The sequence below is a fragment of the Alosa pseudoharengus genome, unplaced genomic scaffold (genome assembly GCF_046254945.1).
Source record: "Alosa pseudoharengus isolate Yale_2024_CS ecotype anadromous, Long Island Sound unplaced genomic scaffold, YU_APseudo_1.1 YU_APseudo_1.1_scf_11, whole genome shotgun sequence".
NCBI lineage: Eukaryota > Metazoa > Chordata > Actinopteri > Clupeiformes > Clupeidae > Alosa > Alosa pseudoharengus.
Genome location: NW_027468576.1, coordinates 1,854,485 through 1,873,771, shown reverse-complemented (window position 1 = coordinate 1,873,771; position 19,287 = coordinate 1,854,485). Strand labels below are relative to the sequence as shown.

At 40.3% G+C, this 19,287-nt stretch overlaps 1 protein-coding gene and 1 long non-coding RNA gene across 4 annotated transcripts in view; one reads left to right on the top strand and one right to left on the bottom strand.

Annotated features, from left to right (window-relative positions):
* Positions 1-19,287, top strand: part of hoga1 (4-hydroxy-2-oxoglutarate aldolase 1) — a 138,506-nt gene that overhangs the window by 27,612 nt on the left and 91,607 nt on the right. Inside the window, exon 3 of one of the 2 annotated variants that reach the window (XM_076277743.1) lies at positions 18,249-18,377. The exons of the other annotated variant lie outside the window; for it this stretch is intronic. Within the exon in view, the coding sequence (XP_076133858.1) occupies positions 18,249-18,377 (129 nt within the window). The remainder of the gene's footprint in view (positions 1-18,248; positions 18,378-19,287) is intronic. 2 annotated transcript variants of the gene reach the window in all.
* LOC143116570 (uncharacterized) overlaps positions 10,945-19,287 on the bottom strand; it is a 29,462-nt gene continuing 21,119 nt past the window's right edge. For both annotated transcript variants that reach the window (XR_012985859.1, XR_012985860.1), the window contains 2 exons: positions 12,357-12,468; positions 10,945-11,451 (listed from right to left, as the gene is read on the bottom strand). This is a non-coding gene — a long non-coding RNA (uncharacterized LOC143116570). The remainder of the gene's footprint in view (positions 11,452-12,356; positions 12,469-19,287) is intronic.

Here is a 19,287-nt window from a genome sequence, read left to right as displayed (position 1 = left end):
GCAGATTCCTTACTAGAAATATAACCTCAGGAAAACAACGTTGCTATACGGTTTTGAGAATATCGGATCATCTACTCACCAAATTAAGCATCCAGAACTTTAGGTCATCACATTAAATCGATCACGGATCGGGGTCACCACTGTAAGAAGCCTCATAAATTATCTATATATATATACTGTAGCTGTGTGTATACTGTATGATGTTATTACATACTCGTTAATCTGACTCCATTTGATTCATAATTTGTATCACCAATCAATTACCAAGTAACTAGTTTATCAGCTATGGAGGAGAATGGCATGGCACACTACGAGAATTGAAGTTATCCGATTGGTAGGCAAATGAACAATTTAATAGGCATTAAGTCTTAAAGGTAAATGTAACCCATATCACTTTAGTTGAATGTACAAGTAAACTCACATAGTCTACTGTAACAAAGTAGCAAATGGTAACAAAGGAAACTTAACCAATTCACAGAGGTAAACTTGACAAGTTAGAGATAACTGATACACCAGATAAAACAATACAAACCCAGAGATAGAGAAAAGGGGAGAGAGAAAGAGAGAGAGAGAGAGAGAGAGAGAAAGACAAAGGGAGACAGAGAGAGAGAGGAAGAGAGAAAGGGGGAAAAGAGAGAGACCCAGAGAAGAGGTCCAAGGTGGAAAAGAAGAGAAGATGGGAAAAGAAGCCCCAAGATGGGAAAGAAGACAGAAGAAAACCTGGAGGACCAGACACCCCCGACTCATCAGAGCCTTTGTTGTCTGAGGTGGATGGGTGTGGCCCAGGTGGATATCATAACTTTATGCTACAGTTTAATTCTTAATCTACAACTATGCACAGATACATTCAATTGTACCAAAACCATAATCAGACTGTTGCCCACATTACAAGTATTAATTCAAGACCAAACATGAATGTATTATTCACAACACATATTTACAGAACAATACTGTATGATAATGAGGTTGGCCTATCTCACCAAAAGACATCAAGTAGGCCCAGGACTTATCTCTCAGTAGAGGGGCCAGAACAAGGAGCAAATGGTCACTTTATGCATTTCCTTTGGCCATGGCCAGCTAAGACAATACAGATCAAACACAGGTATCCACACACATGTAAATTGAATGCAAAAAGGCATTCTTTAGAAATGCATAAGGTTTGGGCAAAAGACGGGCCTTACAGAAGTGATGAACCAACGGCGCAGCCAATTAATCTTGCGTCGCTCTGACTGGTTTTATTGTAGTAAGACGAAACAGGCGTACAGACAACTGAGCGCAAGATAGCAAACAGAGTTTGTCCAATTGGCCGACGGGTTCTTTAAAAAGGGCATCATGTACCTAGAGGATAACTTTGATTTGCGGCCGAATGACCCATTAATATGTTATTCCAGCTTTCTTAAACTGTGCGCTCCCATCAAATGGAATGCGCTGGAGAAATTAGTTGAGAAAGTGGCGCTAGGAGGCATTGATATTGACAAGCTCTATCAAGACTACACTGTATGAAACAATGTTTTTGAAAGCATCCCAGAAGAGCTGGCCCCTGATAAAAAATGGGCATTCTTTTTCAAGAGTGAGAGAACAGCAACAGAATTGCTTAAAGTGGTGTCTTTCGTTTCGTCTATACCTGTCAGCAACGCATGCTGAACGGGTCTTTAGCCACATGGAAGATGTATGGTCAGACAAAAGAAATAGGTTGGCAGTAGGTTTAGTAAAAGCTGAGCTCCAGGTCAGACTGAACTTTAAATTATTCTGCATGGAGTTTAAACATTTCATCGAGGGACACCAGGGACTTCTGGAAGCAGCTAAAAGGGACGAGAAATACAGATGGAGAAAGAGGTGAGAGATGTCGGTGTTCAGTTGCCGAAATGGATATAATAATAATAACATGGGCTAAATAAATTGAAAAAAAAAATTGTTTAAAAAAACATTCTGTATAGAAAGGAACTACAGTAGGCAAAGGAGATGGAGTCCAGGGTGAGTGCGTGTGCGTCAGCAAGTGTGTGCAGCGAGTGCATCCGCGTCAAGGAGTGCACCCGGGCAAATATAGGTAAGACATAGGCCTACTTACCTAAATACCCAAATATAGGTAAAACAACAGACATAACTTATCGGTTCATCTTGTAGCTCACCTTTCTGTTTAAGTCAGATCTAGTATTATTTGTTGAATCTGTAGCCTAGGTCTGGCTGTTGCTGAATGGATCCTAAATGGCTGGAAAGGACTGAAGAATCTTGTTGGTGTGTTTGTTGACACAACCAAAAAAGATAATTTATTTCTGTTAGCATCTATTCTTGCCTATACTGGGCCTATATCTTGTATGCTACATTTTATTTTATTCTTGTTTTTCTGGCATACAGAATTATTATCTAGATAGGCCTACACTTATTGTAACCAGTAGGCCCAATCTTTGCTGCAATTCTGGTTTTTAGAGATAGGAATAGTTTTTAGATTTGAATTACATATCCTCTATCTGTTCCATGCAACGTTCTTTGCTAAATTAAAAGCTATCCTAGGCCTACAGTATAGGCCTAAATGTAGGCTATAATGTATATTTTTTCCTTATTTTTTATTTTATTATATTTAATTATTAACTTAATTTTAATGTGTGTTTAGAAATATAACAAAGAAAGATACAAACAAAATATAATAGCATTGTATTTATTATTACACTAATGCCAGTGGTAGCCTATGCCCCGCCTCCTGGCCCCCGCCACCCCCTGTCCTGGTTTTTCTCAAATCAAATGTGGCAACCCTATTCACAAGCAAGCAAAGCAGATAGTTTTAAATCGAGCATACAAGTTAGAAAAACCTATAGCATTCATTTAGGCTCTGTAGTCTCAATGTTGTCAATGCAGGACAGACTGTCGGTTGAGGGGGAAAAAGAATTCTGTCGGTCTGTCCGAGTGACATTTAGCCTAAATTACTGTATGTAGCCTAAATATATCCAAAATATAGCCATTGCCGTAAGGTTAAATTGTCACTTGCTGTGAGTGCTTGCTCATGGCATGGCAATGTCATTCCTGCTATAGCGCACTGCTTGGCCCCCACATTGCTGCTTGCAGCTATATTTATTATTATTATTATTATTATTATTATTATTATTATTATTAAACGGGTGTAAAAGGGAATCAAAGGCCCATCATGTTTTATTTTATTTTATTTTTTTTGGTGGGGGGGGTTGCTGACGTCATTGATGTGCAAATTAGCGTGTGACGTCATCTAGCGACATTTAGCATCTTTTGGAGCTGGCTTTAGCTACTTTTTTTTGACATCGTATTTTTATTGTTTTAAGTACAGTGTAAATCACAATGCAGTATTACAATTCTTTTAAAGACACTGTTACCCCCCCCCACCCCTCACCCCTACTGCCGAGAAAAAGGGAAAGAAAAGAAAACAACAAAACAAACAAAAAAAATAAAAAGGGAAAGGAGGCTCTATAAATGAAAGCTGTCAGTGTGAAATTTGTACTTTACGGTAAGGTTTTCAAAATAAGTCAGTAAGGGGTCCCAAGTTTTGAAAAACTTCTTAGTCGACCCTCTGAGGAAGAATTTAATCTTTTCAATTTTTATAAACATCATCATGTCAGATAGCCATACTGACGCCTTTGGCGGTGTTTCTGATTTCCATTCCATCAGTATCCTTCTCCTTGCTATTAAAGTTGCGAAAGCAACCAAATTCTCTTTGCTATTAGGCATTACAAAATCTCCACTCCCCTGGACCCCAAATATAGCTGTTATGGGACTAGGTTGCAAATCTAAATCAAAGGCTTCATAACACTGATGTCCAGAATTCCCCAAGCCTCGGACACGACCAAAACATATGAGGAAGGTTCGCTTGGTCCTGTCCACATCGATCACATATGTCATCTATATTTGGGTATATTTTGGCTAGTTTAGCCTTACTATAGTGCATGCGGTGTAGAACTTTAAACTGAATCAAATTTAAACGCGCACAAGAGGAGGTTCCATTCACCCAGCCCAAAGCTCTGTCCCACACCGCATCGGAGATGCCTGTCCCTAATTCCTCTTCCCATTTTGTTCTAATTCCCTCCATGGACACATTATTAAATGACATAATCAAATTGTAAATGATAGAAATTTGACCCCTCAAGGTCAGAGGAATCAATAATATATCCTCCATATGTGAAGGTTTAGGTAATTGAGGAAATGATGGGGTGCTTGTTTGAATGAAATGACGAATCTGAAGATACCTGAAAAAGCTAGATCTTGGAATTTGAAATTTGTTTGCCAGTTCAGTGAAGCTTGGGGAAACCTTCTCTATGGAAAAAGTCTTGACATGTAGTAAGGCCCATGAGTTCCCACTGTTTAAAAGTGTCATCCAGTCTGGAGGCTGGGAAAAGATGATTATTACAGACAGGGTTAAGCATGGAAAGATCAGTTAAACGAAATGCTTGTCTAAATTGCATCCAAATCCTCAATGTTGAACTTACTACTGGGCTAGAGGAAAAGCGTGAGTTTTGTGAAAGGGAGTTTTGACGTTAGCAATGCAGTGAGAGATGACAATTTGCAAAACGGGCCTCTGCCCTGCACCAGTCCGTATTAGGAGCTTGAAACCAAAATAGAACTTTTGTTTGCTGCCCAATAATAAAACATGAAATTTGGGAGAGCAAGCCCACCTCTCTGCCTAGGTCTTTCGAAGAATGTTTTACGAAGTCTTACAGTTTTACCTCCCCACACAAAACTCAACTATTGAGCGGAAAAAGGACTTTGGAAGAAAATATGGAAGACTTTGAAATAAGTATAGAAATCTAGGCAGCACGTTCATCTTAATACAGCTGATTTTCCCAGCCAAAGATAAATAAATAGTACTCCATCTCTGGAGATCAGATTTTAATTTCTCAAGTAATGGAGTAAAGTTACTCCCATACAGTCCAGAAAATGTAGCTGTGACATGAATTCCCAAATATTTGAACCCAGTTTTAGAAATACAAAAGGGCAAGTCTGCATCCCGAATTTGGTGAGCCCCAGCATTGATAGGAAAACACACACTTTTTGAATAATTAATTTTATATCCTGAAAATATACTGAAGTCCCCCAAAATCTTCAAGATCATTGGTGTACAAGATAATGGATCTGTTAAATAAATTAAAGATCATCTGCATATAAAGAAATCTTATACCCATCCTTCTAATTCCCTTTATAGACTGTGTGGTTCTAAGCTTTATTGATAGAGGTTCTATTGTTAAAACAAATAGCAATGGGCTGAGAGGGCAACCCTGACGGGTTCCTCTGGATAAAGGGAAAAACTGGGAACGTACTTTGTTAGTGACTACTGCAGCCTTTGGAGAAGAATATAACAGTCGAACCCAAGACACAAACTTTGGTCCAAACCCAAATTTAGTCAGTACATGAAAGAGGTAGCCCCATTCGACCCTATCAAACGCCTTCTCCGCGTCTAGGGACACAACCACCTCTGGTGCATCCCCAGACGCCGGAGAATGCAGTACATTTAAAAGCTTACGGATGTTAACGAACGAATGACGCCCTCTAACAAAACCTGATATAACTGTATTTATTCTAGCAGCCAAACTTTAGAGAGTATCTTCACATCCACATTCAACAAAGATATAGGTCTATAAGAACTACAGTCCGCTGCATCTTTACAAGGCTTCAGCAGAACTGTTATAAGCGCCTCTGTAAGGCTCTGCGGGAGGGCTGTTTTTTCAAATGAATGGTTGAACAAGCTAAGAAGCAGAGGTGTTAACTGTGAGGAATTTTTTTTATAAAACTCAACTGGAAAACCGTCCGGTCCAGGAGTTTTTCCGTTCTGCATTTCCCTGATTGAGTTCTCAATTTCCTGCCCATCCAGAGGTTTTTCTAGGTTTTCGCATTGATCTTGTGAAATTGTTGGGATATTCAGGTTTTCTAAAAATTCCTCCATGTACAAAGTGTCAGTGGGGAATTCTGTTGTGTATAATTCTGAATAGAAGTCCTTAAAGGTATTATTAATTTCCTGGGGGTCTACTGTCAACTCTTGAGTTCTTTTCCTGATATTCGGTATAAGACGAGATGCAGACTTGCCCCTCAGCTGGTGAGCAAGAAGGCGTCCTGCCTTTTCACCATGTTCGTAAAAAAAATGCACGTGACCGCAACAGGTTATATTCTGTTTTTTCTGTAGACAATATATCATACTGGCCTTTGAGATTTAGTTTTTGTTTATATAATTCTGCCGTGGGGGTCTTAGAATACTGATTATCAAGTTTTGAAATTGATTAGGTTTTCCTGTGCTTGCTTTCTGTTTTTATTACGTGATGCTGCAAACAATATTATTTGGCCTCTCAAAACAACTTTTAATGTTTCCCATAATATTGATGGTGATATGGTGTCATTCTGATTAGTTAAAAGGAAATCATTTATTGCTTTGGAGATAAACTGACAAAATGTTGTATCTGAAAGTAAGGCTGTGTTCAGCCTCCAGACTGGTCTTGAGGAATACTGTAATTCAGTGTGAAGTTAATATCCAGTATTACAGGTGCGTGATCAGATTCTACAATTGCTGAATATTCTACAGATTTAATGGAAGAGAGGAGAGACTTATCAATGAAAAAATAGTCTATTCTCGAATAAGACTGATGTACATGAGAGAAACACGAAAATTATTTTTTGTTGGGGAAAAAAATCTCCATGGGTCAACACAGCCAACGTGCGTCATGAGACTTGAGAGAGCCCTGGACATCTTTGATGTGGGTATAACCTTAGGGTTTGACCGGTCTAAGGACATATCCATCACACAGTTCTTGTCCCCACCAAATATTAGGCGATGATTGTTCAGATCTGGCAATAAGGACATTATTCTCTTGAAAAAGTCAGGATCGTCCCAGTTGGGAGCATAAACACAAACTAACACCGCAGGTGTGTGAAAAAGCCTGCCTGATACCACAGTGTAACGTCCTTGAGGATCTGAGATTATTTCAGAAGCTGTGAATAGTGTCTTTTTATGAACTATTATTGCTGTACCCCTAGCCCGACTACCAAAGGAGGAATGAAACACTTGCCCTACCCAATTTTTCCGGAGCAAAACTTGATCTTGGACGCTCAAATGTGTTTCCTGTAGAAAAGCAATTTCGGTTTTCAATTTTTTCAAATATGAAAATACACGGGCCCTCTTCACTGGTCCATTCATTCCTCTGACGTTCCAACTAATAAACCGGACCGCAGACCCTCCAGACATATTAGTACTTCCTATGATGATCTTAAACTGGTCATAATAAAGTGACAGTAAAGTTTGTATCTATATTGCAGAGCCATAGCAAGAGGGGGGAGGTGGGGGAGGAAAAAACAAAACAAAACCCCAAAAAACAATCTCGGCTAACCCATACCCTCAGAACCCCTAGAAATAAAAAAAAACACTAGGTTCATCAACGGAACAATGACGAACCGCAGCCCTATTATGGTTGAACTCCCAATAGTCCACTCTTTGTGTTGTTATCCTCATACAGTAGACTAGGCCTACTCCCATTGTTTTACTTTAACAAGTAAACGCATTCAACATGATCCACTCAAAAATTCAATAGGCTAAATAAATTAAAAAGACAAAATATGACAATCAGGCTGAATAGGCTAGGCTGTATAATGTTGATGAACTAAAACCACAATTAAACATGCTGCCTGGATGATATAAACTCAAATGAAAGAAACAGGGAAAAACAGTTTCTAGTTGCCAGCCATTGTGTCCAAGAGAAATAAAATATAGGCTAGGTAAAAAAAAAAACTATTAATTAGTGGGAGGACCTCAATATTAGCCTAACTGGCATGTAACCCCTCGGAAAAAAGTCACCCTGCCCATGTTTGTTCACAATTCTGAAACTAACATCACTGTGTAGTAAACTGAAATTGACAAAAACAGATCTAACATTAACAATTTCATCTGCTTTATAGGAGAAGAAAATGTCCACTCGAAGCCACTACCAATCTACATAGTCCATTCTAATCGCGTTTGGCGATCTGGCGATCATAAAACTTCTGAGCCTCTTCGGGTGAAGAAAAGTTGAATGTCTGATTGTCGAACTGGACCCGAAGCCGTGTAGGATAGAGCAGTTGGAATATTATGCCCTTCTCATAGAGGAGTTGTTTAACGTCCTTGAATGACGCACGCTTCTTTGCCAGAGTCGCCGACATGTCCGGGTATATCCAAAGTTTCGTTCCATTAAACTCTACCTCATGCGTCCGGGCCCACCGTAGTAGTTTCTCCTTCTCTTGGAACCGGTGAAAACACACCACGAAGGGACGTGGAGGTTTACCATCCTGAGGCTTTTGGCCGAGAGAGCGGTGTGCTCGTTCAAGTTCTGGTGGCTTATCAAAAACATTTTCGCCCATCACTTCCATTAGCATCTCCGAAACAAACTGTATAGTGGACTGACCTTTCTCGCTATCCTCGGGAACATTCAGTATCATAAGGTTAGCCCTTCGAGAGCGATTCTCCAGATCATCCACCCTATTAAGCAGGATCTCATTATGTTCCTCTAGCAGCTTTATCTTTTTTTCGGCTGTGTGCAGCACAGCAAAATTATCTCCAGCCAGACTTTCGGTAGCGTTCAATCGTGCCTGAAAACTATTGACAGTCTCTGTGAGTACATTCACAGAAGATTGTATAGTGTGGCAACAGATTCCTGGATTAAAGCAGAAATGTCTTCCCTCAATGAAGCTCGTTGTTTATCCAGCTCGGTCACAAGCTGGCTCATGGATACACCGTCTGAGGTTGAAGTCGTTTCAGCAGTTGCATTCACCATATTAGCTAGCTTGCCAGCAACGCTAGTTCGTGTTGATGAATGTGCTGTAGAAGCAGTCCTTGGCTTACTCATGTTGAAGTTTCGGTATCCTTTCGATAATAGTGATATATTCAACCCGAGTCTTGTACTTATAAGTCTAAATGCCGAAAATTGCGTTTTTAAAGGTTTAGATGAAAAGTTAAGCTGGGCTCAGCCTACACGCAGCCTATCTCCGCATGGCCAAATCGGAAGTCCCGGCTTTAGCTACTTTACATTTGAAATAGTTTGCAACACTGATGACAAAACTTCAATGTACTGAGAGAGTTTGATAACATTCAGATGTTGCTGTTTCAGATTCCCACATAGCCTAAATTAGATAAAAAAAATACTAGTAGTTTTTTTCCTACTAATTTTAACCCCCACCCCATTTTGGATGTCTACAGAAGTTACTAAATATATTTTGGCGAAAGAAAAATAATTGTGTGTGAATTACCTTCAAAGCTATAAATGGCCAATTTTAGGGTCTGGGCTACTTGCTTTTGAAGCTGGCTGTAGATATTTGGTTTTGTATTTAAGGATCCGCGGGAACCCTGCTTTCTGAATGAAATAATCTGACCTTCTCCATGAATTTTAATTCTATGAACTATGCACATCTTCGTTGGTGTTCAGCCGTTTCTTCTTCCGGTCGGCGGACTGGGAATCGAAACTAGGAATCGAAATTTAAACTTTTGAACGATTCCGGGAAAATCGCAAATATAGTCCCGGTTCCAACCAATACTCGATATTCGATACCCAAGCCTAACCACCACCAATTCGAAGCATACCTATGGGCTTAGAAATTGGCATTTACATATACATAGCGTTTATAAACGCTCCATCTACGTGCGCCATTTTAAAATAACGGTGAGCAGTGGGGGACATTTGTGAAATACAGCGCCGTCTTTGGCATGCAATGAAAAAACTTTCTTGGATTCATCTGCTGAATTTCCCTACATTCAGCGATGTAAGTTATGAACCCATTTTCTACAAGCTACATGTCTTCCTAACATTCCGACATTGGCATTGTATTTTCCAATGAAACAAATAAAGAGAAAAAATAACTTTGTTCGTGATCTGTCACTGTCTCAGCAAAGCTCTGACCACCTGTTCAAAGGCTCTAAACCCAGAGAGAATTGATAAACTAACCTACCATAGTTTTGCTAGAACTAGCAGACTACCACAACGTTGCTGAATTTATGTTATTTCAGGTTAGTTTGCAACAATGTACAAGTTTAACCAAAGTCCTTAGCTGCTACCTAGCTAGCGAACATCACTAGCCATTCCCATTCACTTTCAGTTTACTGTGCTAACGTTAGCTAACTAGCTCGGTTAACAGGCAAAATTAAATGATTTATTCCATGTCCGAAAGTGTGTTTCATTGGCATCACACACAAGCAATGACAAAAGAGAAAAGTTTATGTTTTGACACACCTATTTAGGAGTCTGGAACTAGGGCCATCATCTAGGTAGATTCGCAACGTGATGAGCTGTGACTAGATATGGTAACGTTAAATGCTTTGCGACGGCTTGCAACAGCTGGCAACAACGTGCACCATTTAATTCACACCACTCTCCCTCTGCGACGGTTTCGTTTCGACGCGGATCTTTGGTGTGAATTGGGTGTTTTTGATGTGTGACGGCTACAGTAGTTCTATTAGGTTGCAATATAATCCCTAAACACTAGATGGGAGAAGTTCTTACACATTAGGTCATGGTATTTGAGTGAAAGGTTTTTAACAATTGTGTGACATGCAAACATTTTGTATACAGTTGAAACAATCTAAATACACAGTTAAAAAAAGGGGCAGACACAGAGAGAGACATGGTTCGCCTATGGCTTAATGATATGTGGTTGGAAATTTGATAGCATACACACCACAAACCATATCTGATTTATGCTTCCTAATCTAGAATTTGGGATCCTGCCAGATACTATCTTGAATTTCTTTATTTTTGCTATGGCTCTTTCCACATGGACATCTTTAGCTATTTTTTTTTGTCAATTTAACATCTGAATCTGAACATTTGACTTGTTGTTCAATGTTCAGTTTAAGGCTAAGCTCCTTCACATCTTTTTCAATGAGAAAACCCTTGTCCACCATTAGCCCATCACCTCTCATCAGGTATCCACACTGCAGTAGACCTTTCAGCAGATCTTTTATTCCACACCGTCTGAAAATCTCCTAATCAGAAATTGATTCTGTGATGATACAAATATAACAGAACCACAAGGATCACAGGCTATTAGACACTTAAGTGTGTTGACAGACTTGTAATTTGAATACGTCTGACATGTTTTCTGTGATGCTGTCTCTGTGTGGCCAAATAGATACACTACTGCCATACAGGAAGTTGATCCATGAGTTAACTAAAGTGCTAAGACTTGCACATCAATTTGGAATTTGAAAACTAAGTTTTGTCTTTATTCCATGAGTACAAGAAGAGTCTGTTGATGAAAAGGCAATGAGCAATGAGCACAGTGTATTAAAAAGGACAACCCAGTGCAGTATGTGAAGTAGTTTGAGACACTGCTTGTATTCACAGTCTCTGGTGTTAATGGGTACAGAGCCTGGATGCTTATCCCTGAGCAAGTTGTTTTCTTTTTCTTTTTGAGCAAGTTGAATTTTCAATCTTTCTACTGTATTTCCTCCTGTGTTTCTGTCATCTGGGGTTGGTCCTCTGGACTCTGGAAATATAAGAATTTAAATATTAAAATGAGTGTTTTATACACAAAGGATAGAAAAACAATGTAAATGATTTACAGACATACAGCAACAATGTTTTTATCTTTTTTTGCGTGTAGCTCCTACTATTGGACACTTGGCCAATATCCTCCTTATCAAACCCTACTGATGATTTCCCAGTATTCCCTTTGCCACCGCAGCCAAGCAGTTTCTGTACAGTCCGAACAAAAGACCATATGGAATGATAAAATGAGATGAGAGTCTCAAAGTCTGAAGCAGAAGCACTGGAGAAAGAAACCAGACTGCAGAGCAGCAACAACGTCTGGCATCGTGTCCGCTCTCCTCATCTTACTTCATCCTCTTTCAAGAGAGTGTACTCCAGGAAAGCAGACTTTGAGCAGCTTGCCACCAACATGCAGAAGAAGAAGAAGAAGACAGTGCTAATCAAAGCCATGAAGAGAGGCCTGGAGCTTGAGCCAGTTGCTGCATCCCAATACACTAAAGTCACAGGAAACCAAGACCAAATGTGTGGCTTTGTCATCAATCCCAACGCCCCCCATTTAGGTACATCTCCTGACAGGAAAGTCCTTCAGAGCGGCAATGACAAAAGCTATGGACTTCTGAAAATAAAGTGCCCAGTACAAAACAGCTACACAGTGGTGATACCTACAGCCTCAAACATAATCATGAGTACTACTAACAAATTATTCGACAGATGGGGATAACTGGGAAGCCATGGTGTGACTTTTTTGTGAAGTGTGACAGTGACTGGAGCATGGAGCGCTTTCATTTTGATGCAGAAATGTGGGAAAAATGTCAAAACTAGACTGGTTCTTTTTTGAGTATTCCCTACCAGCCCTGTGCAGTTAGAAAACACCAACACTGTCAAAAACACCAACACACATACCCATTTCAAAGACCGTGGTGCTCCCCTGTTTAGTGTTATCATCCACCAATGATGATCTGTTGCTGTCTCTTCTGTGATGTCTGTGGAACTGCCTTGTAGATCTCAACTGACTCTGCAAATACCATATGTGGTGTTTTATCAATGCAAATTGTTGATGTATCACATCAAAATGAGTTTTGTGGATTATCATAATAAATGTTTTTATTGTTATTTATTGTTTTGTTATTAACCATTACAGCTTGAACTTTTAACAGAATCCTCAACTCATCACATACAATTGCATGTCCCTTGTCCATGCCATCTTATATTTAAGCAGAAAATATAGACGGTTATGTTTATGTTGTGTTATTGTGTCTTTCTATAACATTACATTTGCTTATGGGACTCGCCTCTCAGTTGGAGGTGGTCGACATTTGACTGCACTTCCTCTACCATAAGGAGCAGCTGACACAGGATTTGGGTACTGGGGACTGGGCTTCCCATTGACAAAGTGCTAAAATAGTAATAATAAAAATAGTATCACACGTTGCCTTCGAGGTAACGTTAATGTTACCCCCTCAGACAACTACCTTCAAAAGGTTGACTGTAATATAACCAACATGTTAACGTTAGCAAGTTGGCTGGATCACGAACAAAGCTAACGTTAACTTAACATGTTTAGTCAGAGGAGTTTAGGCTACCAAAGATGAAAGCCGGAGCTGTCATCTTAGCTATAAGCTTGCTATATAAGACGTGCCTGTCAATCTTTGAAGGGTTCAGCTGTTCATGAGGACGTCCACGTAGGGTCATTCCACGTCAAATATAACCAGGGCCCACGCACTTAGGTCTCAAAAAATTACCAGGTGTACCTATGTTACCCAGGAGACACACTGTAAAATTACTCTTATGTAAGATCAATACTTTCCAAGATACAGCCAGTTTCACAGGGGGAGGGGGGTGTCGATTTTGTTCGGCCTCTTTTTTTATGACCGCCGCGCAGCGAAGCGGTCATATAGGTTTAGTCAGATTTTTTTTTTTCTTTTTTTTCTTTTTCGCATGCCCAAATTTCTGTCAATGATTCCCAGGACACTGAAAGACCGGGGCACACGAAACTTGGTGGGCATGTAACCCCACATGGATAGCATGGAACCATCGTTTTTCGTTTTGATCTGTAGCCCCCCCGTTGGACTGGACCCCCCGAAAGGAGGGTAGGGCAGACACAGTTTTCTGTGAATATCTCGAAAACCGTAGGGTTTAGGAGGACCATTTTTTTTTTGTATGTTGATCTCAAGGGGCCATGTCAACCCATTCCATAAACACTAATTTCATGCATAGCGCCACCTAGTTAAACACAAAAAAGTAAAAATGAGGTGTTGTAATCGAAGGTATCTGTGACCTAACATAGTCAAAACTGCACGAAATTGGAAGTGTAGGATCACTATGACACCCTCTGTATGCACGCCAAGTTTCGTGGAATTCCGTTCATGGGGGGCCACACAATAAATTAATTTATGTTACTATACACCAACTGGCCTGTAGGTGGCCGGAGACAGTTTTCTGTGAATATCTTGAGAACCGTAGGGCCTAGGAGGTCCACCTTTTTTATGTATGTTGGTCTTAAGGGGGCATGTCAACCCATCCCATTACCACTTATTTCATGTATAGTGCCACCTAGTTAAAAATTAATAAGCAAAAAATTAGGTGTTTTCATCACAATATCTCTGGGTGACAAGGTCAAAACTGCACGAAATTAAAAGTGTAGGATCATTATGACACCCTCCGAATGCATGCCAAGTTTTGTGTACTTTCGTTCATGGGGGGCCTTACAATAAAATAATTTATGTGTACATTTAGTGACGTACACCAACAAGGATTCCCGGGACACTGAAAGACCGGGGTACACAAAACTTGGTGGGCATGTACCCCCACATGGATAGCATGGAACCGTCATTTTTCGTTTTGATCTGTAGCCCCCCCGCTGGACTGGACCCCCCGAAAGGAGGGTAGGGCAGACACAGTTCTCTGTGAATATCTTGAGAACTGTAGGGCCTAGGATGACCATTTTTTTCCGTATGTTTGCCTCCAGGGGTCATGTTAACCCATTTCATGTGCACACATGTGCACAAACAGATACACACACACACACAATACATTCACAGTAATCATACGTATGACACATACTCACACAGTAGACATATGTACGCTTGCATGCACAGGCACATACGCAGGCACACACACAAGCACACACACACACACACACACACACACACACACCCACACACATAACATAAACATAAACATAACACAAACAATCAAGAATTTCTCAGAATTATGAACAGGCAAGATGGAGGTGGGATTGTATAAAATGAATTTTACATGTGAAATCTATGAACTAATCATGTTTTGGTACAGCAGATACCAGTGAGAATTGAGTGTGGATAATGCATCTCATTTAGTGAGACAGTTAGAATCATATAGGCCTTTCAGCGCGATTTCTTTTTGTGGAAAAAATGTGCTGGACTGGGCGGCGGTCATATTTTGTACCGCTCTGCGGTACATCTAGTTTGTCAAAGTTCACAAGCCCACAGCGCAAGAACTAAACCATGTAGGAGGCTCAAATTTTGCATGCTGGTACATAAATAGGAATAGTATGTAGCAAAATCGTCACATTTGGTCTGAATAATCCTGCATGGTCATAGCTGTCCCTCAAAGTTGATATACATTTTATTGAAGTTTTTGGCTGGGCTCTGTTTAAGCCTTCAGAAGACATATTTGTACTCAACATAGGCTCTTGATTTATTTTCCTTACTGAGATAAGTAGACTTATCACTCTTAACACTCTCACAAAAAACAATGAACAGAAAATAAATTCCTTCAGGGTCTGAACAGCAGACCTTACAAGTCTAAAAAATAATTTTGGTTCTCATTTTCAGAGCACCCAAACACCTTGTGGGAATATACAAAGATTTTTTTAATATTTTTTTCTTTATTCTCCATGATCTTTTCTTTTTAAAAACATCAATTTGACTTGTCTTATGCAAATCTTTCTTTTTCACTTTCCACCCCGAACATGGGCAAAATGCACCATTGACATCAATATGTGTAACAAGTGTCACTGTTGCAGGTGCCCCAGGCACAACGTTTAACCATTGTCCACAAAATAATCTCGAAACAGGAAAAAATCGGTAGGCCTTATTGCAGTCAATGGGGCTCTGTGAGCAAAGTGTCGGACCTCAGTCGGAGGTTGCGTTTCGATGCGCTGTGATTGGCGCATCTGCGTTCAATGTTAAATTAATAATTATAAATATATTTAGGTTTCTAATTGATATTTACACTTCTAACCACCATACATCCATATTTTAAAATGCCCAAGGCCGAAAATACATAAATTAAAAGTCAATTTGCAGCCATGTGCACGTAAGTAAAAGTCACACACCTGCAGATAATAATAAGGTGGTGCGCACTTTTTGACGAGTCAGCTGAGAATATGTAGCCTTTGATTTTCATGGAGGGGGTGGGGCTTGTTAGTTTACGCAAACCAAGCCAAGAAGGCTGATTCTGATTTTGATAATATGATCTGCACAAAAGATAAACTTAGGTAAATGGGGCTTGCGTAGCCATGCAAATCACCGTGCAAAAACCACTGACGTTAATGCTAGCTAGCTAGCTAGTGGAAGATTGATACTAAGATATGTTAGGTTACATTAATATTTGATGTAGTAAGAATATAATAGTTGGTTAATGAGCATTTTCATCTTGGGATTTAACAGGGAACCTGTGCCTACGTTGTTGCCTACATTACGTCGAGCTGTTGCAAACGCGAGAGACGTCCTGTAGGCTACTGTTGATGAAAATATACCCCGTTTTCTAGCCTCTCGGGGTACCGGCTATCAGTATTACACGTCCCCTATGCAAAAGTTTGACCATGGATATCCGTCAGGGTTTTTTGAGTTAATAAACTCCATAAATATCCATTAATTTGTCATTTTATGCCTCCTCCCTGTAGCCTGGGTGTTCCCATGCTGCCTTGCGCGCGATTTGATTCACGCTGTTAAGGCAGCCTGGAGACCATGGAGCAAATTTTCGCCTGAGATAGGCGACCAATCTCAGAACAAGGGGGAAAGCAAGACGATGATGAGCTATGCACAGACGCATTTGATAGACACGTGGCACCCAATAAACGGATCTGGGCATTTTTTTCAAATACGAGAAAATTAACGTTTGGTTCCCAGACCACGTCTCATTGAGAAGTGGTGGCGCTAACCAGGCTATCCTCCCTGTTGTTTCCTATGGAGTTGTCCGAGCTGATGTCCGAGTCCCCTTGAGGCTGGACTGTCATTGGCTCATCAGCGTTCTAAGGGTGGCGCTAAGCGACAGGTCAATTGTGCTCGTGCCATTTGAAATTGAGAAACCTGGGGGTTCATTTTTGTTTTTGCACTTTTCACCACAATCCACGTTTGCTGTGTCTTCACCCCATCACCACCCAACCTCAGTGTATCCTTGTCGCCATCATCCTGTGTGGACGTGGGCTGCAAGGCCCATTTTTCACACACACATACAAACTCATACAGTAAACTGAAACTTTTGTTTCGTAGGACAAGGCATTTGGCAACTACTGGTGTTATCACTGATTCAATGGGCCCTATCTTGCACCCTGGCGCACGGCTAAAAACTTGTTTTCCACCCGGCGCAAAGTTTATTTTCTTATTTTGCACGTTTATTTTTTAAACAATGCGCCCAGGGGTGTGGCAATTTACAACCTAGGGAGTGACCTGGTGCATTGTCTAAAAACCAGCGCAGATTCATGCAAAACATTAGAAATTACACGATTAGACTACAATGGGAAACATAATTAGAATAAAGATATTACAAAATACATCTCACAATGCATTTGCAAATTGGTAATGACGGTTAAAAGTGATTAGGCGAGAGCACAGCTGAAGACGCACTATCACAAGATATAAGCAACTCCTCTGCAGGATAAACGTTGTTTTATTCAGTCATTCGAAAAATATTAGGTTAAGTGTTGCTTTTTCCAGCCTATGTTTTCAATAGTGTCAATAGTGAAAGTAACTTACTGCGTATAACTGTCTTGTCGTTGACTGACACCATGGTGAAGTTAGTTTCACTTTGCCAATGAGTTCAAATTATAATATACGAGTGCAAATGCGTGAAGGCTAGGTTTTAGTAAAGCATGGTTTAGTGGAATGACTATTCCATACGGTCTCGCATGCAGCCTCCTTCAAATGCGCCGTTGACTGTCAAAATACTGATGCATTCTTTGACATTGCGCTTTGCGCCGTTAAAGGGAATGGCAGATGTCATTCTCATTGGTTTAAATGACGTTACGCCCCAAACACACCCATGACTGATTCAGAAACCTAGGAACAGGATGTTGCGCCATGCGGTCGACGTTTGATAACGAAAACACTCCCAATGTGGACTGGACATCCTACTAAATTTGCTTTTGACGAGTGACGATGTGCTTTAGACTGTCATGATAGGGCCCATTGTCTTGTTGACATGTTTAGCCTGTGGATTATCAGATAAACTTAAAAACAAACTGCAAGTGATGCAAAAAAAGGAGGGTAGGACTGCTGCTCATCTCCGAGTGAAGCAGTAAAAGCTCAGTCAATAATCCAGCCAGAAATGTATATATCAGTTTGACACTTTCCATCAAAATTTCAAATCTCAGATGGGCTTGTTAAATATTTTTGTCTTGTGAAATGTCTTAACACCAATGACCATGTTGGAAATAACATCTTATCTTTTGAATTATGTTGTCTGTCAATCCAAAAATAAATTAAATTAAAAAAAGATAAGATATATATTTTAAATGGAACCCTGATTTACATAATTATGCCACTATTGAATTGAATAAAATGTACTGCATCCACTGTTGTTCCTCTTTAGGCTTGGTGGTACAAGGTTCTAATGGAGAATACCAATACCTGACAGTCAACGAACGTCTGGAAGTGGTCAAGAGGGTCAGAGACATTCTTCCCAATAGCAAGCTGCTAATAGCTGGATCTGGCTGCGAGTGTAAGACTGCTCTATATCTTGCTCTCCCTACTCTCTGTTCTCTCTGAATCTGAAGTTCAGGGACATGCACAGGGGGGTTGCTCGGGGAACTGCCCATATGCCCTTCTCGACTCACGTTGCCCTGCCGAGGGAAAAAAAAAAAAAAAACAGGCCTAAATCGTACAATGGATGCAGAATTTCACGTAGGCCTAGATAAAAAGAATCGCAAAGCCTGATTCACTTCCATTCGGGCACCGAAAGTGAAAGTCAGTAGGGGAAACTGTTTACGTGGCTGCAGCGCTGCATGCGACCAGCACCTGAGCTGAGCCTGCATGAGCGGCCTTAAAGGGAGAAGGAGATTGCCGCGAAACCATGTTGTCGGAAAAAGTGAGTTTGTGATGTATAACAAACGAACGATCATCATCATCAAGTTTTATAAAATGAATTAAAATCTTTATCAATCCAGGCTGAGTTAGCCTAAATAATCAGACAGATAGCTCGCAGACAAGCAGCCCGTTTTGGTAGGCATTAGGCAAACTAGCTACATGTATGCTGATAGTTAGTTTCTCACATTTTGTTTTAGCAAGTAGGATGAATGATGGAAGTAATGCATTACATTAATTATTTTATTCAAAATGGTTAAATGCCTAAATCCTATCACTATTTTGGGTATGAGGCGGATTCAGGAGAGGGAGAGACAATTCAGGGAGGCAGCAAAGGGTAGCACATCACTGCAGGGTTGGCTGTGAAAAAGCCAACCAGCAGGTGAGACAGAGACTTTCTGTGATAAAGATGACATGACACTGTGTAAGTGAATTGATTAATTAATCAGACTCATATTGTAGCCTACTAATGGCAATGTTTCATTAGGGCAGGTAGGCCTAAGTGATGATGATCACCAAATATGAGATGAGAGGACCATGATAGAAAG